Raw genomic sequence first — 24686 nt, 5'->3', positions numbered from 1 at the left:
CTAGCTCGCTCATTAATGTCTTCATCGAAATTACGGATTGCCTCTCATCCGCTTGTCGTCCCTTTATGCATCCCACCCTGTAGTACCCATGTTGGTAACCATGAAGGCTGGTCATGGCTCCAATCAACACCATCATACCCGGAAACCCTAGACTCATTCCAATTCGCATACCGCTCCAACACATCCACAGATGACATAATCTCAATTGCACTCCACACTGCCCTTTCCCACCTGGACAAAAGGAACAACTATGTGAGAATGCTGTTAATTTACTACAGCTCAGTGTTCAACGCCATAGTGCCCACAAATCTCATTACTAAGCTAAGGTCCCTGGGACTAAACACCTCCCACTGCAACTGGATCCTGGACTTCCTGACGGGCTGCCCCCAGCTGGTAAGGATAGGCAACAACATATCTGCCACACTCAACACTGGGGCCCCTCAGGGGTGTGTGCTTTGTCCCCTCCTGTACTCCCTGTTCACCCACGACTGCGTGGCCAAGCACGACTCCAACACCATCATTACGTTTGCTGACAACACAACAGTGGTAGGCCTGATCACCGACAACGATGAGACAGCCTATAGGGAGGAGGTCAGAGACCTGGCAGTGTGGTGCCAGGACAACAACCTCTCCCTCAATGTGAGCAAGACAAAGGAGCTGATCGTGGACTATAGTTAAAGGAGGGTCGAGCAGGCCCTCATTAATATCGATGGGGCTGAAGTGGAGCGGGTCGAGAGTTTCAAGTTCCTTGGTGTCCACATCACCAACAAACTATCATGGTCTAAACAGACCAAGACAGTTGTGAAGAGGGCACGACAACACCTTTTCCCCCTCAGGAGACTGAAAAGATTTGGCATGGGTCCCCAGATCCTCAAAAAGTTCTACATCTGCACCATCGAGAGCATCCTGACCGGTTGCATCACCGCCTGGTATGACAACTACTCGGCATCTGACCGTAAGGCACTACAGAGGGTAGTGCGTATGGCCCAGTACATCACTGGAGCCAAGCTTCCTGACATCCAGGACCTATATCCTAGGCGGTGTCAGAGGAAGGCCAAAAAAGGTTCAAAGACTCCAGTCACCCAAGTGTGTGATTACTACCTCTGAGGGTTTAGAGCTTGAGGAAGTCACCTCATACAAGTACTTGGGAATTTGGCTAGATGGTACACTGTCCTTCTCTCAGCACATATCAAAGCTGCAGGCTAAAGTTAAATCTAGACCTGGTTTCCTCTATCGTAATCGCTCCTCTTTCACCCCAGCTGCCAAACTAACCCTGATTCAGGTGACCATCCTACCCATGCTAGATTATGGAGACATAATTTATAGATTGGCAGGTAAGGGTGCTCTCGAGCGGCTAGATGTTCTTTACCATTCGGCCATCAGATTTGCCACCAATGCTCCTTATAGGACACATCCCTGCACTCTATACTCTTCTGTAAACTGGTAATCTCTGTATACCCATTGCAAGACCCACTGGTTGCTGCTTATTTATAAAATCCTCTTAGGCCTCACTCCCCCCTAATCTGAGATATCTACTGCAGCCCTCATCCTCCACATACAACACCTGTTCTGCCAGTCACATTCTGTTAAAGGTCCCCAAAGCACACACATCCCTGAGTCGCTCGTCTTTTCAGTTCGCTGCTGCTAGCGACTGGAACGAGCTGCAACAAACACTCAAACTGGACAGTTTTATCTCAATCTCTTCATTCAAAGACTCAATCATGGACACTCTTACTGACAGTTGTGGCTGCTTTGCGGGATGTATTGTTGTCTCTACCTTACCCGTTGTGCTGTTGTTTGTGCCCAACAATGTTTGTACCCTGTTTTGAGCTGCTACCATGTTGTTGTTATGTTGTGTTGCTACCATGCTGTGTTGTCATGTGTTTCTGCCATGCTATGTTTCTTAGGTCTCTCTATGTTGTGTTGTGTTTTCTCTCTTGTCGTGATGTGTGTTTTGTCCTATATTTTTATTTAATTTATTTACATTTTTATCCCCCGCAGGACGCATTTTGCCTTTTGGTAGGCCATCATTTTAAATAAGAATTGGTTCTTAACTCACTTGCCTAGTTAAATAAAGATTAAATTAACAAATATAGCCTTGTTATTGTTATGTCATTTTCTTGTGTAAATATTTTCCTAATTATATTTCTTAAACTGCATTGTTCGTTGAGCGCATGTAAGTTAGCATGTCACGGTAACGTCTACACATGTGGTATTCGGCGCATATGACAAATAAAATTTGGTTTGATTTGGGGACCACCAAGATTTACATGCCAAACCAAGATTTACATGCCAAAATCGCCACTGCTCAGGCTATTGGGAGGAGTCTAAACCAGAACACTGCTTCAGGTCAATCTGGCATCTGGCACTTACAGTCAATCAATCTGGCACTTACAGTCTGGGTACATTTCACATGATAGTGTCCATTTATACCGATTCTCACTTGGTATCTATAAATCTGCAGGAGGTGGAGCAATAGTAGCGTCTTAATCAAAGTATCTGGATAAATTGTCAGTTAGTTGTGAATAATGAATGGGGATAAGACACAAAGCAGTCATAACAACTATTGAGCTCCATTGAGCTGTTCAACTGAGGCCTCAAAGGGGGTGAGGCTGGGTAAACCAGAAGCTACACTAAACAAAGAAAACAACCAGTATAACAAGACAAGCTATATTCTATGAATCTATTGTAATGATAAAACATGTCAGTTAAGCAAAGCAGAAGAGCTTCACCTTGTTGACAGTCAGTGGTGGCACCTGTCAACACAAAATGCTGCAGTGCGCTGTCCACTGAACCAGTTAACATGTGGTGTGCTGCAATGCTTTACTCAGTACATGTGCTGCTGGGAAATTAATCCTGGAAGTAAACAGCATGCAGTTGTAGTCATCCAGCCTAGTTAGTGCTAAACTGTACTGGACTGTCTACTGCCTGTGGACCCCTGCTGGGCCCTAAGTGTCACACAGCTTGTTTAAGGGGATTTCACGCTCCAGATAACACACCCCACTCCTACCTGCCTCTCTCCCTCCTCGCCAACCTCCCTCCTCTCCAACCTCCCTCCCTCTCTCTCTCTGTCACTCCTCCCAGCAGGGAGGAGAATATGCTAATTCAACCAGGGCTTTCATAGATGACGCACACATGTTCTTCCATGCACATAGATGTCAGAGGCCCTACTCTATCATTCTGATTGAGATGGTCTGTGTTTTGACAGATAAAGCGGCTTTAGCGGTGCGGTAGTTCAGTCATGTCACACATGAACTAAAAAAGGCAATCTGTCGCACAATCACATTGCGGTCCTTTATTCCATACAGAGCCAACTACTTTAACTGACGTTGTTCAAGGCAATGTGAAGAAACATGAGCGTGATTGCTTGGGACCCCTTAGTGTGAGAAGATACACCAGCCAGAGATGCCTATCAGTGTGGTGGATATTATCTGTGTCACATTCTCTCTGCACGCTATTACTCATTTTCATCCCAATATATCAGAGTAGTACTGGTTTGGGATTGGCTAAGGTTTGAGCTGGCAGATTGGCATGCAGGGATTAAAGCTGTGGCTTCATGAATCTGTGTCGCCAACAGGAAGGGCCGAGCCTTGTTTGCCACCCTGTGTGGGCGAGGCCGAGGTAGGCTGGAGAAAGCAGGGTGAGGGTCAACCTACCTACGTCAGGGAATTACTTCAGGCTGTTAAACAATGCACAAGGGCCTACTAAAAGTGGCCATCTACAACCATCCCAGACAAGGCCATTGAGAAGTGGGTATTAATGCTGCCAGTGAGAGGGAGACAGGCTGACTATGGCCTGACAGTTAGCGGATGATGAGATCAAAGCACACCAGACCAGACGGAGACTGCTGCTCTGGATCAGATATTATGTCTGTGCCTAGACTCTCTGTTGTCTGGAGTACATATTAACCCCCTGAAAAAAAGAGAGTTGGACCAGAGGAAGAACAATGTGAACCATACCCTTCACTCTGGAAACAGCACTTGGTTTTAAAATTAAATCCGAGCCAAAGTTGGCACTAACAGTGCTCTAGCTATAGAAGGGAAAACACCTAACACAAAACGAGTTTCAAATAGCTCCCACAGCTCACAAAACATTATTTCTTCCATCCCATGGACATTGTAAAGAGAGGGTTGGATAAGTACAGTATACTGCTGCAAATATAGTGAGTAATACAGGTTTTAGTGCTATTTAGCAGACAGGAAATGTAGCCTTGGTTCATTACTAAGAGAACACTCTCCCACTATTATGAATTACTTTCTTTGGGGATCCAAGCCAGGGTTTTTAAAAAATGCCTCAGAAACTCTTACAAAAAGTAATATTTAAGATGCACCAGTGGGTCAGGAACAATAACATGAAGGTGGAAAAACAAGAAAGCTTGACATAACTGCAGAAGTGAATGATATGTTGTGCAATACAGCGCTTCTATCTGGAAACAAAGGGGATAATCAAAGACAGGTGGATAATAAATGCAGATCCATGGCAAGGTGACAACATCATTATGTGCACTTGTCCTTAATCTGTTTGATCAATGAGCACTAAGTGAACACAGGACTACAAACTCACACCTTCCTCTAACTTGGACTTAATCATCAGATAGTCAGCGGACATCTTCTCTCTCATCCCCACATACGTACAACACCAATGAGGAAACCAGAGGACTCCACCTATGGAGTCAACACATTACGCACTGGGGTTAAATTAAGTCACAGAGAAACCTTCAGGTACCATTTAAGTTGAACTAAGTATCCTAGCTATGTTTTTTTTATTCATCACATAGGTCTATAAGCAATCTCTCCCATTTTCCTCCTCACACTGCAGATTGGTGTGGGCACACAAGGGCGAGCAAGCTGGAAGACAGATGGTTTAAAAGACATCAGGGCCACTGTGGAGCTATGCAGTCCCTAACCACCACCCTCTATTCCTTATACCCTCTAGATAGCTGCAGTCACCATCTGTAGCTGTTGATAGCACAATATTAAAAGGATGTTATTCATTGCATTGGAAGAAGAGCAGGTTGTCAATTATTTAAACACACATTTGGTGTTTAATGCTTATGCATTTAACGTGTAACTACTGTACCAATGACTAAATAACTATTTGAGCTCTTCAATATAAACCTGCAGTGGATAAAGACTAAATAAAATACATTCTGCCTATAATTCATTACTGCATGGTAAATGTAATATACAAAATGCATTTGAAGAAAAAAAAAAAGAAGCAATTTCCAAGTTAATTATGAATTACATCTGTTGCAGCCATTTTGGGTTCCACCTATTAAAAGGCAGCATTGCCTCCCCTATGGGAAGCTTATCAGTAATCCAGTGGAGGGATTTTGCTTTTAATTTGTGGTGATGAGGTGTCAGGCAGGTTACTGGGGATTAACATACAGATTTGCACCAATCCTTCTTCACATTCCCCATGCAACCACTGCAAATGGGTCCTTCCTGGGTTGGGGGAAATATTCATCAATCTGCAATGCATTCTGCTCATTTCATGCTTAAATACATCAACTTTCTAATCCCTAATGTGGCATAGGCGCTTTTTCCATTTTTAATAAGACATGATTGAGTTAAATTGAGGAAGCAGACAGTGGCACACATTATTTACTAGTAATGCCGATTTTCAGGGTGACTTTGTCTCCCCCGTTGAACTGAGTGCAGCACTGTTAATTATGAAACAAAAATCCTCATTCAATATTAAATTGTTATATTTTTCTCATTTTAACCACACGTCGAATCGGATATTCCATTGTTTATCTTTTTGTCATGCGGTTTTGACTGAAGAGCTTTGCCGATATGGTGATATTCTATCACAGGTAGGTGCACTCCTAAGAGACTTGTGCTTTAAAATGAGATGTAATGGCGTGATCTTAACATTACTGTCTGGAAGTTTGTCTACCTAGTGTTTCACGCCAGAATACAGCACTGATGAACACTAGTATCTCTAATGTGTTCATCCTCTGTAAACTCTGTTCCATTTTTATAATCCCTCCAGGACATGATGCAAGTTGAGTTTTCACATTTCCAAATAGTTAATTAACTAGAACACTGGCTGTTCCCTGAGAACCTCCCCTTAATGCAATTAATAACTTTAATCCTCCTGGTTTGTATCTGCTCTAGTAGAGAGAAAAATATGCCAAAATGTTGTTTGTGTCTTGCTTTGAAACAGTCACATTGCACTTTACCAACGAGCTCAACCTGTCAGAGAGCCCAGCTTTCCATTCCACATTTAATCCAGGACAGCTACCCACCATTTCTTAATTAAAAGGATGGTTCTCAAATAACAAGAGGCCAATGAATGATATTGGCACCGAGTAGTCAGAGTAGGCATTCAGAGGACACAAAACTGACAACTAAACAAAACATGAATTGCCTATGACATAACAAGCAAACCAAATCAAGGGGGGTAAATTATTATTATTAGCAGGAGCAACTTGGATACCTTGCAGAGAGTTTATAATGACCCATAAAACAATAACAGAATAGGCTTATTTACTATATTATTTATTACTACTTTCAATGCCTTGAAAGAAAGCTGCTTAACAGTAAGTAAAGGTTGCTATTAACACTGCATTTAGTGCATGATAAACACATGTAATGCAAAACAAACATATCCTTTGGAAAATGATTCTTCAATAATCTGATTATATCCGGTATCTGGAATAAATATCATAGGCTAGGGATAGACGAGATGGAGGAAGATATAGTTATTCAATATGACTGCAAGGTGAATTAATTTACCATATTGCATGACTGTATGTGATTTGAAGTGAAGGATTCTCAGCAGGCAAGCTTGGTATGTGGAGTAAAACATCATACACTCACAATGTGAGCCACTGATGGACAGTGGGAGTGAGCTCATCCATGGCATTGGTGCAACACACACACACCCACGTGACTAGCAGTTAGAGTGCTGGGCCAGTAACTGAAAGGTTGCTAGTTCGAATCCCCGAGCTGACAAGGTGAAACATCTGCCGATGTTCCCTTGAGCAAAGCACTTAACCCTAATTGCTCTGGTGTTCCGGTTAATAATGGCCGACCCTGGCTGTGACCCCACTCTCAGGGGGTGTTGGGATATGCAATAAACACATTTCCAATTCACACGTGTATAATACACACATATAGGTGTGAAATAGGACAAAAATAAGCACCCACCAAATTATTAAACACACACACACAGCTCTTCCATAAATGAAGCACCCCTAAGCCACTGAAGTAGAAGATATTGCTAATCTAAATGAAATAATTTTGACATTAAAGGCCTGCTAAAGTGGCAGCCATGGTTTTGCAGAGGCGACATATTTTGCACGGCCCTGGTGTGGTAGTCCAAAGAGGTAAGATTCAGAGCACTGGGTGGAAGGAAAACAGCATCAGAACTGCGCCCCCGGGCACCAGATGTGTTTGTCCTTGCACCATTTGTCTGCTGTGATGGACAGGGATTCCAATCCCATCTGCGCCCCACTGTGAGAGGAGACTGAACAGGACAGGACGACTTATCAGATAGGACTGGGCAGCCATTTGATCTCTGCCCTCTCCCTGTAGGGCACATTCTTACTGCACAGAGACATCAGATCTAATGATGAGCACCAGGCAGTAACCTCTCCACTGATGCCAGATCACAGTTCACACTTTACAAGCTGGATCGTCGAACACACCACTAACATCTCTAACATCACATCACTACCTCCCCCCTCCTGCTCACACTGAGATGTGCAGTTTATAGAGGCTCATTCAACAGGGCTCTTTACAAGGGACTGGTGTTACGAGTCACTGTAGAGACGTAGTCTAATGGCTTCCAATTTGAGAGAAAAAGCAGGGAGAAAACAATGAGTGTGTCCATGGCGTTAATGTTTACTTGCTTGTGGTGATGAGAACAGAAAACATGGCCTTGATTTAGACGAGTCTCACAGCTAAAGGGGGAAAAGCATGAGAGTGTGGTGGACGACTTGTTATCGTCTAGGGACCAGAGAAATATGAACTGTGTTTGAGAGGTGTTTTGGTCGTCTGGTGAGGGCTGAGGGGATTTCAAGGCCCTGTGATCAAGCGGCACTGGCTAATGAAGCGAGAGACAACAGCATCACATTGCAGAGAGGGTGCAGGGTGTAAATAGGACAGAGGAAAAGTCTCTCTCTCTCACTCTCATTCCCTCACTGTCTACTCCACACATCTCCTCTCATTAATCTGTTTCCAAGTCTGCTGCAAGCAAGAGCTGTCAAATGAAAGTGTGAAAAAAGCCATTGTTTCCTTACTGAAGGAGCCCTTGGGAAAAGATTCCAGAGCACAGTCGAATCACAGACTGCAACTGCAAAAACCCACATGAGGCAGCAGGGGGGAAATAGTGTGTCTGTCATCTGAAAAAATGCATTATATTTTTACTATTACATGAGGTTAGATGTCCTCAATGTAGAGCACACATTTGGTGCAGTGATTTTTGTCTGTAAATAGATGGTTTCTTGCACATACTGTACCAGCCCATATCGGCTCAGGGCACTGACAATTGCGCATTTTACAGCTTTCAGATCTTCAAAGCTTAAAAAAGGTAGCTATGGTTCAGATGTGGGGTAGGGAAAGCATGAAAGCTAGAAGCATCCTAACATTCCCCATGGGAGGTCTAACAGACTAAACATGGAACAAAACTGTCAGACAATGTTACCATAAATAAAGCCCCACAACCATTAAACTCATACCTGCAACTCATAAGGAGAGCGACATTACTTTATAAACTGCCTGATGAGATACACTACTGGTCAAAAGTTTTCGAACACCTACTCATTCAAGGGTTTTTCTTTATTTTTTCTATTTTCTACATTATAGAATAATAGTGAAGACATCAAAACTATGAAATAACACATATGGAATCATGTACAGTAGTAAGCAAAAAAGTGATAAACAAATCAAAATATATTTTATATTTGAGATGCTTCAAATAGCCACCCTTTTCCTTGATGACTCTTGACATTCTCTCAACCAGCTTCATGAGGTAGTCACCTGGAATGCATTTCAATGAACAAGTGTGCCTTCTTAAAAGTTAATTTGTGGAATCAGTTGTGTTGTGACAAGGCAGGTGGTTTATACAGAAGATAGCCCTATTTGGTTAAAGACCAAGTCCATATTATGAGAAGAACAGCTCAAATAAGGAAAGCGAAATGACAGTCCATCAATACGGAAAATTACAAGAACCTTTAAAGTTTCTTCAAGTGCAGTCGCAAAAACCATCAAGCGCTATGATGAAACTGGATCTCATGAGGACCGCCACAGGAATGGAAGACCCAGAGTTACCTCTGCTGGAGAGGATAATTTAATTAAGAGTTACCAGCCTCAGAAATTGCAGCCCAAATAAATGCTTCACAGAGTTCAAGTAACAGACTGTGTGAATCAGGCCTTCATGGTCAAATTGCTGCAAAGAAACCACTACTAAAGCACACCAATATGAAAAGAGACTTGCTTGGGCCAAGAAACACAAGCAATGGACATTAGACCGGTGGAAGGGCTTGACTCCTTTGGCCCTTTGGTCTGGAGTCCAAATTGGAGATTTTTGGTTCCAACCGCCATGTCTTTATGAGACACGGTGTGGGTGAACGGATGATCCCTGCATGTGTATTTCCCATTGCAAAGCATGGAGGAGGTGTTATGGTTTGGGGGTGCTTTGCTGGTGACGCTGTCTGTGATTTATTTAGAATTCAAGGCACACTTAACCAGCATGGCTAACACAGCATTCTGCAGCGAAGCGTCATCCCATCTGGTTTGGGCTTAGTGGGACTCTCATTTGTTTTTCAACAGGACACCGACCCAACACACCTCCAGGCTGTGTAAGGGCTATTTTACCAAGAAGGAGAGTGATGGAGTGCTGCATCAGATGACCTGGCCTCCACAATCCCCTGACCTCAACCAAATTCAGATGGTTTGGGATGAGTCGGACCACAGAGTGAAGGAAAAGCAGCCAACAAGTGCTCAGCGTATGTGGGAACTCCTTCAAGACTGTTGGATAAGCATTCCAGGTGAAGCTGGTTGAGAGAATGCCAAGAGTGTGTTAAGCTGTCGTCAAGGCAAAGGGTGACTATTTGAAGAATCTCAAATATAAAATGTATTTTGATTTGTTTAACATTTTTTTGTTTACTACATGATTCCATATGTGTTATTTCATAGTTTATGTCTTCACTATTATTCTACAATGAGGAAAATAATAAAAATAAAGAAAACCCTTTGAATGAGTAGGTGTTCTAAAACTTATGACCGGTAGTATATGTCCTTGATGAAATTGGAGACATTGATGTTTGTCTAAATTATTGTAAGAGGTCTTGGGTCTTGTGTTTTGCGCCTCTAAGTGCAACTGGATTAATGTTGGTCTTGCTGTGGTCAGGCTGAGAAAAAAATACCCATTAATTTCAACAGTAAAATGGGATAAACAGCATTGCCTAAAACAGTAACCCTTCTCCTCTACATCATTCTATGTTTGTATGGTTGAGTAGGTAAGGAAATAATGTATTTTGTAGGCGGACCACAATGCTGAATGGGTTCTAAGAGAGGCATTGGGATAAAAGGATGTTCAAACGGCATGCCTGTTTCTCGGATCACAGATTCCTGACCTTTGTGAGCTAAAGGAGAAATGCTTTGTTTTGTTGACGGGCAATTGAAGAGGTCTTATAAATATTCCATGACTAAAACCATTTCTTGCCGTAACTGATCAGTCATCTGTCTTTACAAGAATTTAGGTTTGATGAGAAGACCTAAAACAAGGCTACAAATAGCCATGGGATATCTGTGAGAGGGTGTCACAAAGCTTGATGCTTATACAGTCACACTGAGCTGGGATAAGGAGGCCCCATTAAATACACATTATCCTTTTTCTCACCCCATAACTTTCCAGATATGCTTACATCAGTTAGTTGCATCACATTCAACAGACTAAGTCAGAACAGAATGAAATAAGAGTAAGCTGCTTATTATGTCCTTGTCCTTGTAGAAAACCCTTAGAAAAAGATAAAAAGATGAGAAAAAAGACAAACAAAGATGTCAGAGGTTGAGAAATACCTCCTTCATCTCCTGAAAGGTGCTGACATGTTTTGTGAATATCAGACACAGTAACAGCTTCATGGTGAAATATGTCTTTAAAATTATATCAAAGAGACAATATCTAAAAATATATTTTTTTATTAACCCAAAACAAAGTTTTTGCTTTTGATGTGCTCAGAAGGGTAACTAGGGCTTTGTATTTATAAAAATGATACAGCGGGCTGTTGAGTGGTTTTGGTAGAAGTTTTCATGTCTCCAAGGCCAAAGTTACTGAAACATTAAAAAGCTAAACTGTATGATAGATAATAAAAGATTAATTATGAAAAAAGCTAATGCTCCATATTTGTCAGTTGTTGTTTACATGTGGATTTTTGACTACAATGGTGGAGCTTGCATGGAGATATATCAATTCTAGCTGAACACCAGAATCTGCCGAGCAATAACCATTTTGTCAAGAGGCCCCGGGGGAGGGAGGCAGTGGTTAGACCACATACAGTACACAACTACATCCACATATCCAATCAGATGTCTTGTTTTATTCAAAAGCGTGCCATTGGAGATGTCAGCCAAGGGCTAGGGACGTCAGAGCACTCTATTAACGCATCACAGCTGCTTTACATCTCAGTCTATCTTTCTGTGACTGTTCTCAACTTAATTCATCAGGGCTTTTACTCTGCAGGCATACATTTCCTCACTGATTTTTACTGATAGGAAGAAAAAGGGCTTGACTCAGAGATATCTTAACAGCTTTTAAAAGATACATGACAGGTAACAGATTTATCTGATGCTATAAATTTCGACTGATGTTTGTGTATCGCTGCCTTTTACGGGACTATTTGAATAAGGTCATTGAACCAGTAGGCCTAAACAACAGGCCTTTTTAAATACTTTAACTGCACTCCTGAGGATGCTCGTCCTTCCGCATGGGAATCAGGATGTGGACTAGGCACTCTAAAACAAAATGATATGTTGACTACAATTACAGGAACAATAAAATAAAGTGTATGCAAGCCAAATAAGATTTACTCTCTCCAAAATAACTTGCTTTGTAGCATCATAACCAGTATTTCTATGGTAAAGCACTTCCAAATTAGATAATATTCAGGGGATATAATTTTGTTAAATACTTTGAAAACATAATTGTCTCATAATTGTCTAACTTCTCACAATTATTCCTAACGCAATATCAAATAGCCGCTTGATCGCTTCTATCTGCATTACATTAGAAGAGAGGTCAACATTTCAAATCAAATGATCAGAGAGAATAGATAACCAAGCTGTTAAGTTCACTTCAATGTGGTTGTGTGTTGTTCTTGATATCAATGCCATGTAACATTATAAGTAAGTTAGTGCAGCAGCCTAGGACTCAGGAGTCAACTCAACTCCCGCAGTCTATCTGTGAGTGATTAACCGCATGAGTGTACATGTCACTACCGCTATGTCAACGATGCATCCAACTAGATTACAACATGCAACTTTTAATTGAGAACTGCTGAAATTACAATCACAGATGTCTTACACAACTCCTCCTTAAATCTCATTCATGCTTCCCAGTGAGTCCCTGAAGAGCGTTTCATTCAAGAAAAAATATTCAAAGCAACAGTGGCAGCTAATCAGACCTGAGGAATCCTGAAGCTATCTTTTGATGTTGTTCTCAATCATAATAGGATAGAGTACTGTAACAGGCTGGCTGTAAGGGATAATCGCTGCAGTGAAAAAAGTAGCCATGGACCTTTGATTCTAACTTGGGCTTATTTCTACTCCTCCTCTTGGTACTTCTCTCTGATACTACTTCAAATAAAATTGTTTGTATTTTCTCTGGACTTTAATACTGTATGCCTTAAGCAAGTCAGCCATATCAGCTATGTTTTAAAAAAAGGCACTAAACGAGTCTAAATGAATTGTTTTGCTGGCAGACAAGGCTCCGCTGAAGCCAGGTGTAGCGGTGGTAAGGATTCACTCCATTGTGCTGGATAGAAAGCTCTGTAGGCCCTAACAGTTTGTGGGCACCGCTTGTTGCCGTTATAGTGCAATTAATGTATTGTTTAGTGTTGTGTAGTGTCTTTGCTGGCATGCATCTAAAAAAACGTTTTTGAATTTGCCCACCAAGATTTACATGCTAAAATCGCCACTGCACCTCTGTAATGCACAGCCTGGATTCAACAAAGCAACTGAAGCAAAGCGTTGCCTCCCCAAACTGTGCTTTTCTAACATCAAAGAGTGCTCATCTCCCTCTTACCTTCACCCTCACTCTTGCGCAACGACTTTGGCACCGTCTCTCTCTCTCCCTCTCTCTCTCCTCAAAGCTGTCCCTTCTCTAGGAACATGGTCGGTCCACCGATGTGTGTGCGTTGTGAGCGGTGTCATTTTGCCTGTGCATCCAGGTCGTTCCTAATTAAGAAGTGAATTCATTGAGGGCTAGAAAAAGAGAGGGTGCCACATGACCACCTGTCTGAGGCAGCAATCTTCTCGCTAGTACTTGTAGATCCAGACAACCTGGATCTGATACCTGCATAATTTGACACATCATTCAGGGGGAAGACATGAACAATTGTAATGTCTATTGGATTAGATGGACTGTGAAAAGGTAGAGGGACTGAAAATGTTCAGTTAACAGACCTCAGGCTTTTTCAGAGCGTCCTATAACTCAGCGCCAGGGACAGTATCTATCTACAATAGATAAGTGCTTTGGTAAGTGCTTTGTTTTTTTTGCACTTTCTGCCTAAACACGTTATGGTAGTTATTCAGGTTTGAACAAAAGTACCTTCTATGTGGTGAATGAGGTACTTGTTACCATGGATGACCAAGTAGGAAACAAGAGACACACATAATTAGGGGTTTTATTCCAAATTATGACAGGAGAAGATAAACCAAAAGGTGTGTTAAAATAAACAAATATAAACTGAATTGTAAAAACAAACTGTCCTAAAGCTTCAACTTAAAAAAGAACTGAAGTCAAAAAGTCCAGATGTTTAAAAAAGTCATTCACCACATTCTCAGATGACATTGCGTGAAGGACCACTAAGTGAAGCTCATTTTTTCCCGCTCCTTTATGGAAACCCTAAGGAGTCATAAACTGCATGACCAAAAGTATGTGGATTTCTGCTCGTCGAACATCTCATTCCAAAATCATGGGCATTGATATGGAGTTGGTCCCCCCTTTTCTGCTATAACAGCCTCCACTCTTCTGGAAAGGCTTTCCACTACATGTTGTAACATTGCTGCAGGGACTTGCTTCCATTCAACCACAAGCGCATTAGTGAGGTCAGGCACTGATGTTAGGCGATTAGGCCTGGCTCACAGTCGGCGTTCCAATTCATCGCAGAGGTGTTCGATGGAGTTGAGGTCAGGGCTTTGTGCAGGCCAGTCAAGTTCTTCCACACCGAACTCAACAAACCATTTCTTTATGGGCTTCGCTTTGTGCACGGGGGAATTGTCATGCTGAAACAGGAAAGGGCCTTCCCCAAACTGTTGCCACTTAGTTGGAAGCACAGAATTGTCTAGAATGTCATTGTATGCTCTAGTGTTAAGATTTCCCTTCACCGGAACTAAGGGGCCTAGCCCGAGGCATGAAAAACAGCCCCAGACCATTATTCCTCCTCGACCAAACTTTACATTTGGCACTATGCATTGGGGCAGGTATTGTTCTCCTGGCATCCACCAAAACCAGATTTGTCCATTGGACTACCAGATTGGTAAGTGTGATTCATCACTCCAGAGAACGCGTTTCCACTGCTCCAGAGTCCAATGGCGGCAAGCTTTACACCGCTCCAGCTGACGCTTGGCATTGTGCATAGTGATCTTAGCCTTGTGTGTGGCTACTCGTCCACGGAAACCCATTTCATGAAGCTCCCGACGAACAGTCATTGTGCTGACGTTGCTTTCAGAGTCAGTTTGGAACTCAGTAGTGAGTGTTGCAACTGAGAAATTATTTTTACGCGCCTCGCACTTCAGAACTCGGCGGTCTCATTCTGTGAGCTTGTGTTGAGCCGTTGTTGCTCCTAGATGTTTCCACTTCACAACAGCATTTACAGTCGACCGGAACAGCTCTCTAGCAGGGAAGAAATTTGACGAACTGACTTGTTGGAAAGGTGGAATCCTATGATGTGTCACGTTTAAAGTCACTGAGCTCTTCAGTAAGGCCATTCTACTGCCAATATTTGTTTATGGAGTTTGCATGGGTGTGTGCTCGATTTTATACACCTGTCAGCAATGGGTGTGGCTGAAATAGCCTAATCCACTAATATCAAGGGGTGTCCACATACTTTTGTATATAAAGTATACCTAACTGCCCCAGTGGCTTTCCATAGTCCCCTACACACACCACGGTGCGCTCTGTCCATTGTGCTCTCACAGCACAGCGAAGATACAGATTTTGTGCCAACCTGTCACTCAATCATTTTAACTTTATAGCTATTTTTATCAAGAGACATAAAACTAAAACTGAGGGGAACAAGTTAACTGAGCCACCTTTTGTCCCCTTTTGGAGCCGGACCGGTTTTGCAAACTGTTTATTTTCAATAAACATGATCATGATACAACGTTTCAGGTTATTTTAAATACATGAAGTTATTTTAGCATTAACAGTGCACAGTATCAATGTTTGAAAAGTACTTTGGTATTTCAATATGTGACGGAAAAAAGTTTTTTCCTGCAATGAATAGACGCTCCTCCGGAAACATACTTTAACAACGGAATTCCAGAACACAACTGGCTTACATGCTGCCGACATGGAGCACGGAGGTAAACAGAAGACATTACCTAGAACTTTGACTGTTTGTAGATTAGGATATTAGTTAAATTATGACGTTAGATGACACCAGTGGCTGTTACAACGTGAACTATAATGTTACGACTAATTGTGCATTTCTGCAAAACAGTTATGGGATATAAGAGGGATAAGGATATTTGCTAGGCAGGGTTTTTTACTGTGCGGTCCAAGGTACAGCCGTCACACTTGTCATTGATTTGAACTTGTCATTTAACTTTTATATCTCAAACACACATTCCCCTGAGTTCAACATATCAACATCATTCACTTACAATATTCCATACTTTGTTGTAAAGTGATGTCAGAGAAAAATGTCTCTTACAGTTTTTCTGAAATGTCCATTACAATGACTACAATCCAGGCACAGAGCAGGTTGGTGGGAAAGCACCATTTTCCAACACGGCTTTGCTTTTAGCGCCTGACCTTTTGCTGTTGCCTCTCCCTGTAAACCTCGGAACGATGCCACCTCGCTGCTGTGTCTCTACATCCCTGAATTGACATTTAAAAGAGGAACAGATGGCTATAATAATCTTGGATCCTTGAGTGTGGTGCCAAAGCATTCCTTGGGCAAAGTGGTGTCTCTCAAGGAAAGTCTGTTTGTGGCCAAGCCAAGTAAACACTTTGTGCCTGTGGGGGGTCATGGTCCCTATCCTCACCAGTATGTCCTGAATCCTTTCACTGATTACACCTCCCTGCAATTAATCTTCCATAGCAATGAAAATGTGATGTCACCCACCTTTGTTACAGCAGGCAAAAATGTATTCCACTAATACCACCTACAACTGTTATACATATCCTAAAAAACACAATATTTGTTGTTCCAGTACTTCTACCTCTGTGTTTGCCGGACGACACACCCTGAATTTAATTGATTGCTACATACAGTACATTCAGTCTGAAACTGCCATCCTAGAAGTTGTTTGTGTGAGTATCAAAGTTTATAACGTCATCATGTAGGCCGGCTCTGGCTCAACCCATCGGTTTATGGGACCAATCAGAATGGTCAGAATGTGTTCGCATTCTAGAAATTGTCAGGAGGGAGGCAAATCTAGACTCATCTTGAAGAAGAAACATCAGTTGGCCGGAGTGGTGTGGATTGGTAACCAAGCAATCCCTGTGCACCTCTTAGCAACTGCCTGAGGTATTTAGCGCCCTTCCTCAGAGACAGAGAGGTGATATGAGTTGTTCCACAGTCATTTATGGGGCACCAGAATTGTTTGCTCAAATAAAAGTAATTACATAGTACTGCCCCTCGTGAAGTGTTGTGTACATTATGCAGTAACTAATCACAATATGCATAGGCCTTATTTACTTCCGAGAGGATTGGATTACAGATAGGATTTTAATTTGATCACCCTGTTTGTAACGGCTTTCGTCCTCTTCGTCTGAGGAGGAGTAGGAAATATCGGACCAATGTGCAGCGTGGTAAGTGTCCATAATAGATTTTTAATAAATCAAAATGAACACAGAACAAAAATAACAAAACACGAACAAACAACCGAGACATTCCCGTATGGTGCAAACACTGAAACAGGAAACAACTACCCACAACCCATAGTGGGAAAACAGGCTACCTAAGTATGATTCTCAATCAGAGACAACGATCGACACCTGCCTCTGATTGAGAACCATACTAGGCCAAACACATAGAAATATAACGTACAGAACAAAACATAGAAAAACAACATAGAATGCCCACCCCAACTCACGCCCTGACCAACCTAAAATAAAGACATAAAAAAGGAACTAAGGTCAGAACGTGACACTGTTGCAGGGGAACTTTACTGCAATGCAGGAAATGTTCAATTTATTTGAGGTTAAAAAGGCTTCTGAAGTTTACATATTTCTGACTTGATTTTCCCTTTTTCCCAAAATCTATCAACCCCTACAAAAATGTCCATTAATTATAATCTACATAATAATTCACATTTCCTGTTGCTGCAGGATTATTTTCCTGCTGTAGAAAACTGACAAAAATTAAGATCTTACATCTGTAGGAAGCGGATGAGATCATCTTCAGTGCGAAGGGAAGAAAGATCCCCAACCCACCAACAATGTCCCCCTTCAAAACGGCATTAGCGGCTCCATTAAAATCCTGTCACCTTTTTTCTTTACGTCCGTCTGTCGCGCTGAAGAGAAGAGAAATCACAGTCATTCAAATGCTAAGTGACTTCCTCTCCCCTGTGAATATTAGAGAGGAGAGCGGTGCTCCATCATTTACTGTGCAGACCACAAAAAAAGAGAAGGGGATGCAAAATGAGACTATGGTGGTTTGAATATATCCCCCACCTCCGCAATATCTCATCACAAGCCATTACCTCCGACTGCTTGACACCTAGAGAACGCTGCAGAGTGTCAGTCTTCATTAAGACTCAGCTATATACATGGGCACATACCTAAAACTACATAAGTGAGTGTCACATTGATTTCATCACATTGGCAGTTTTCAAAATTAGTTTGAAAGGCTCCTTATCACCCTTTTTAGACAGAAAAAAACACCTTATCGTGGCAGTAAATGGTTCAATTAGATAATTTAAGTCCTGGGTACCCTTACAAAAATGTACCATGCAATTATCATGGTATTAGCATGGTAGTTTTCGTTGTACTACCATGGCAGGAAAATACCATGGTATTTGCACCATTACCATGGTATTTTCCTGCTATGGTAGTGACCCCCCCCCAATTTTTTTTTTTCATTGTACAAAAATGAACCATGGTAGTACAATGAAAGAAATACCATGGTTTTGTACTAGCAGCATGTCGTGATGAAACAGGAAAGCATGGTAGTTGTTTACAATGTATTATGATGGTCTGTGTCCCACCGTTTTTCAGGTAAAGTGACCAAAAATTATTCATTTATGGTACTCACATAATGCAACATTGACTATTCGCTCTGCAATGGCAAAGCATAGGCCTAGTACCCTCTTAAACCCATTTAGCTAATAGTGAAAAACAACAACACACATGGTCTAGTAGTGTGGTGTACCCTCACATTGGGACATGGATAGGGTATGGTGAGAAGAATGAAGGGATTCTGAAACCTTAAACTAACTATTTTAAATCTTCAAGGCTTAATTCTTCCCACCATCCCCTAAAAACTGTATTGAAGAGAGAAGCACCATATAAACAAACTATTTTAAATCTTTATCTGGTGCTTCTCTCTTCAATAGTTTTTAGTTGTCTCTCACTCATTCATCTGACTTGGCTACTCTTATAAAATTCTAAATAGTCAACATACAACAAAAAACATTTGTAAAAAGGTATTAATTAGCATCTTATCGCATAGGTACATTTTCATCGTAATTATCAACATATCCCTTAAAACAGCAAGTTACAATGGGTGCGTTCGTAAATTCACTCTGGCTATCTACTCCCATTTCAGAGACCTCTCGTCTGAGTGTGCCAAAGCGCAGAATAATTGACAAATTTACGAACGCTCAATACCCATTGAATATGGCCGGTGTCAGTAAACGTCAACAAAAAAGGCTAATTCAATTGTTGCCAGCAGCAGTTACAGTCACCAACGCTCTGGATAACATAAAAACAGCCTAACCAGCTCTGCTAGGGCAAGTAAAATGGTCAGAGTGAGGTGTTCTCTCATTTGTGTCTTGAAGTAGCTAGCAAGCTAGCCAACATTAGCCAGTTAGCTTGGGTGCCTTTGTGAGGCCAGCTCGGATAAACCCTAACCCAGAGTGCACTCTGAGCGCAGTCTGGCACTCCAGATTGAATTTACGAACACACCCAACGTTTCCCTTTGTTTACACTCTGTGTGAACGTGTGTTGATCCTGTCACTATGACGACAGGCTAGCTTGACTGGATCTAACTTTAGCCAACGTTAGCTTCTATGCTAACAAATTTTAAATATTAATGAAACTATCAAAACATCATCAAAAATAACAATTATATCATTACACTCTGCTTAACTTGGTGTTTAATATGTTATGCTTTATAACTCGCTCACTGTGATGATAACGTTTAAAATATTTTGTTTATCTGGCACTTCTCTTAATTTTTCAGTTGGCTTGGCTCTCTCATTCAACTGACTCACTGGCTAGGCAGTGTAGCGTGAGAGCCACTGTAGAGTGATAAGAGTGTGAAGCAACCACTAGAGCGAACGGCTCCCTCTGCTGGCCCGAAACAAGCACAACACCCGTTGACTATAACTACAGTAAATAATTGCAAAATGCCCAAAATTAGGCTACCATATATATATATCTCACATTTCAGGTTGGCAACCCAGGGAAACCAACCATGAGCAAAAAACGGTACTATTTATACAGAAAGTATTATCCCTTTTTCACAGCAATTATTTCCCTTGTTCTTTGATGTTACAGACAAACTAGGACCAATAATAGTAGTCTGCCTCTGACTTCATCAGAAACTTGCCCATACTGCTATATAAATTCATCAATATAATATCAACCAATCTCTTTTGACCTTGGGGCATTTATTTATTTAATGCATAAGAGTGTCTACCATGGTAACGCACAATTAATAAAGATGGTACCATATGATATTTTTTGTTACCATTTATCATAATTATCCATTACTGTGGTAGAATGTATAATGCAGGTTAAAACCATGGTATTTCCAAATCCACATCTTACCATGTTAAATATTTGGCAATACCATGGTATTATTTAGGTGCATGACAGTACCATCATAATTCAAAGCTAAAATCATGGTACACTTCCATGATTCAGATCTATACCATGGTATAAATTATGCAATACCATGGTAATATTTAGGTACAATGGCAGTGCCATGGTAGTACCAAGGCTTAAACCATGGTACATTTCCATGATTCAGACTATACCATGGTATAAGTGCAAGTACCATAGTGGTACCATGGTATGAATGAAAGTACCATAGTAGTACCATGGTACATTTTTGTAAGGGTACTGAATTTGCCTCTTGCAAGCTGTGTTCTGGCTAGTGCAGAACACAGCTTATGGTACCAACGTACCTTTCACAGGTATAGAAATATCCGTCCCATGTATTATAGACCATATTTTATTAATGCTTTCTCTTTTTGCTTGACAGGTCACAGACGGGGGCACCATTAAGCAGAAAATTTTCACCTACGATGCTATGTTTAATACCAATTACTCTCATATGGAGGACTACCGCAAACGAGAAGACCTTGTGTACCAATCTACGGTCCGGTAAGCATCACAACCAATCATTTCTACATTGAATGTTTAAATGTAATCTTCTCCCATTTAGTTTGTTGCCCTGCTACATTGTACACTATAAGCCTATATAACCTACAGTATATCCCAAGAAACTCCCCATGTTGCTAGGAATTAGTAAGCAGAGGTTTTGCTAGTTCCTTCCTACCATCTGTTGCGGATGATACTGGGACTGGATGTGATGACCCCGATGGAGGGTCAACACCATCATCGTCTTGGCAGGGAGAAGGAGGGAGGGGACGAGAGGTGGTGAGACACTACTCCGCCACTCTGCTGCTCAGGATGTAGATTTCATTGTTGAGCTCTGTCTAAACAGCTGGCCAGGTCAATCATTATTCCCACCACAGAGCTGCTTATTTTCCAGGTAGTGTGGTTCGCCTTTATTTTCCAGGTAGTGTGGTTCACCTTAGGCACAGCTTGGGGCAGCACTACTGCATGCGGGGCTGTGCTCCATACCTCCTTCGCCACCCTCCTTCCCATCAAACACACGTACATACACACCCTACCCGATCCCAGAATATAGAGCCCTTCTGTTTATGCATGAGCAAGTTTTGCAGAGTGCTAGAGAGGGATGGAGCGAGAGGAATCATCTGGCTCTGGTTGGGTAGATGACATGTCTGAGGAGTCCTGGGTACTGTCTTCCTTTACCCCAAGCCTTAACAATACGGCTGGCATCTGCTCCCCTCTCCCCCAACCATCTCCCTCCACCCCAACCATCTCCCTCCCTCTCCCTCAACCATTTACCTCCCTCTCCCCCACCCATCTCCCTCTCCTTCTCCCATGCATTCTCTCCTCTTGCTTTCATTGCCTTCCTCCATCCCTCTCTCATATTGGCACTCATACTTTGTATAGAGGAGTAAATGAAGCCATTAAGCCAACACACTGCATCATTCTAGTACCTCTTATCTCCCCCCTCCCTCTTCTCCCCCTTCCCCCCCCCTCTTCTCTATCCCCCATTCCCTCTTCTCTCCCACCTCTTCTCTCTCCCCCCACCCACCCTCCCTCTCCCTCTTCTCTCCGCCCCTCCGCTTTCTCTCTCCACCATTCCCAACCTCTCTCATATGTATCTTTTATTTCTGAGCTACTGAGCATTTCCCGACTGAGTATGATGTGCTCAGACAATCCAACAGTACCTTCAGGGGGGTAGTCATCATTGGAATGGACTATTTTACACATGTACTCAAACAAGGACAAGTGTGCACACACACACACACACACACACACACACAGAAACTCACTCATTAGGATTTGAATCGACAGTCCCAGCATGAGGAACAGTTGGAAAGTACCTGCTCTGACCTGTCTGTCTGGCAGAGTGCTTAGCCGGCGTTGGTCAAGCAGAGAGGTAAAAAGGCTACAGCCATAGTCACCCAAGACCAGTCAGGAGGAATATGAATCCTCCCTGATGTATCCCATGCCTTCCTCCATGGCAGAACACAGAGTTCAACAGCAGAGAGGGATGCAGAGCTCTGATATTTCACATAATCTCACATATCCACCTGAGGGGTAAATGTTTTCTACAAAGCCCTGGCATGTGACCACAAATGAAAGCTGTAATATTGTGAATTTCACAGAAATGTAACGGTTCTCGTCCTCTTCGTCTGAGGAGTAGCAAGGATCGGACCAATACGCAGCGTGGTAAGTGTCCATTTTAATATATAAAACTGAACACTACAAAAATACAAAATAACAACATGAATGAACAAACGAAAATCGAAACAGTCCCGTATGGTACAGACACAGGAAACAACCACCCACAAAACACAAAGGAAAACAGGCTACCTAAATATGGCTCCCAATCAGAGACAATGACTGACACCTGCCTCTGATTGAGAACCATGCTAGACCAAACACATAGAAATAGAACAATAGAACAAAACATAGAAAAACAACATAGAATGCCCACCCCAACTCACGCTCTGACCAAACTAAAATAAAGACATAAAAAAGGAACTAAGGTCAGAACGTGACAAGAAAGCCCTAGATTCTCATTGAATGCCCTGTCATTTTTCTGAAGACGTTGTTAAATATCAGGAATATGCTGTGCTTGTAGTGTCAATATTACCGAGGTAGATTTGCAAATAGAAAGGGAGGTGATTTTTTTCTGTCTTTTTTATTTTTATCAACTGCCCCTGGGCTCAGAAGTAGACAGCTCGCTGTTTGACAAATGACAGTGATACAGGCCATAACTCATCCTTACCTTGATGGCCTTTTGATGAAAAACAAAAAAGATGGGAGAACATTAACCCTAAGATTAACCCTAATCCTTTAAATCTCTCTGGATAAGAGTGTCTGCTAAATGACTAAAATGTTAATGTAAATGTAAGATGAATGGCAATTACTATATATATAAAAAAATTAAGCTACATTCAAAATACCAAATTCAAGCATTGTCTCTTCATCTGCACAGCATTTGACAGTTTATGTAACACTGTCATGGTTATAGATACAAGCTTTGAACAATGAAAAACCAGTCAAAGTGCTCTTCATATACAGTACATTCGGCAAGTATTCAGACCCCTTGACCGTTTCCACATTTTGTTACTTTATAGCATTATTCTAAAATGGATTAAATACATTTTTACCCTCATCAATCTACACACAATATCCCATGAAAACAAAGCAAAAACAAGGTTTTTAGACATTTACAACTTTATAAATATAAAAAAAGAAAATCTGAAGTATCACTTTGACGTAAGTATTCAGATCCTTTACTCAGTACTTTGTTGAAGTATCTTTGGCAGCAATTACATCCTTAAGTCTTCTTGGGTATGATGCTACAAGCTTGCTACAAGCTTGCACACCTGTATTTGGGGAGTTTCTCCAAATCTTCTCTGCAGAGCCTCTGTCAGGTTGCATGGGGAGCATCGCTACACAGCTATTTCAAGGTCTCTCCAGAGATGTTCGATCGGGTTCAAGTCCGGGCTCTGGCTGGGCCACTCAAGGACATTCAAAGACTTGTCCCAAAGCCACTCTTGCTTTGTATTGGCTGTGTGTTTAGGGTCATTATCTTGTTGGAAGGTGAACCTTCGCCCCAGACTGAGGTCCTGAGCTAACTGGAGCAGGTTTTCATCAAAGAGCGTTCTGTACTTTGCTCCGTTCATCTTTCCCTTGATCCTGACTTTCCCAGCCCCTCCTGCTAATAAACATCCCCACAGCATGATGCCGCCACCACTATGCTTCACTACAGGGATGGTGCCTGGTTTCCTCCAGACATGACACTTGGCATTCAGGCTAAAGGTTTCAAGTTCGTTTCATCAGACCAGAGAATCTTGTTTCTCATGGTTTTAGAGTCCTTAAGGTACCTTTTGGCAAACTCCAAGTGGGCTGTCATGTGCCTTTTACTGAGGAGTGGCTTCTGTCTGGCCACTCTACCATAAAGGCCTGATTGGTGGATTGCTGCAAAGATGGTTGTCCTTCTGGAAGGTGCTCCCATCTCCACAGAGGATCTCTGGAGCTCTGTCAGTGTGACCGTTGGGTTCTTGGTCACCTCCCTGACCAATGACCTTCTCCCCTGATTGCTCAGTTTGGCTGGGCAGCCAGCTCTAGGAAGAGTCTTGGTGGTTCCAATCTTCTTCCATTTAAGAGTGATGGAGGCTACTGTGTTCTTGGGGACCTTCAATGCTGCAGAAATGTTCTGGTAACCTTCCCCAGATCTGTGCCTCTACACATCCCTGTCTCGGAGCTCTACGGACAATTCCTTCGACCTC

General features: G+C 42.1%; 1 protein-coding gene across 2 annotated transcripts in view; it reads left to right on the top strand.

Moving 5' to 3' along the window:
• LOC139558528 (immunoglobulin superfamily member 21-like) overlaps positions 1 to 24686 on the top strand; it is a 307618-nt gene that overhangs the window by 167232 nt on the left and 115700 nt on the right. For both annotated transcript variants that reach the window (XM_071373699.1, XM_071373706.1), the window contains exon 3: positions 20828 to 20949. In XM_071373699.1, coding sequence (XP_071229800.1) covers positions 20828 to 20949 — 122 coding nt within the window. The remainder of the gene's footprint in view (positions 1 to 20827; positions 20950 to 24686) is intronic.

The sequence above is a fragment of the Salvelinus alpinus genome, chromosome 2 (assembly GCF_045679555.1).
Source record: "Salvelinus alpinus chromosome 2, SLU_Salpinus.1, whole genome shotgun sequence".
Classification (NCBI taxonomy): Eukaryota; Metazoa; Chordata; class Actinopteri; order Salmoniformes; family Salmonidae; genus Salvelinus; species Salvelinus alpinus.
The sequence above is the reverse complement of the archived record's forward strand: the minus strand, read 5'-3'. Positions and strand labels throughout refer to the sequence as shown.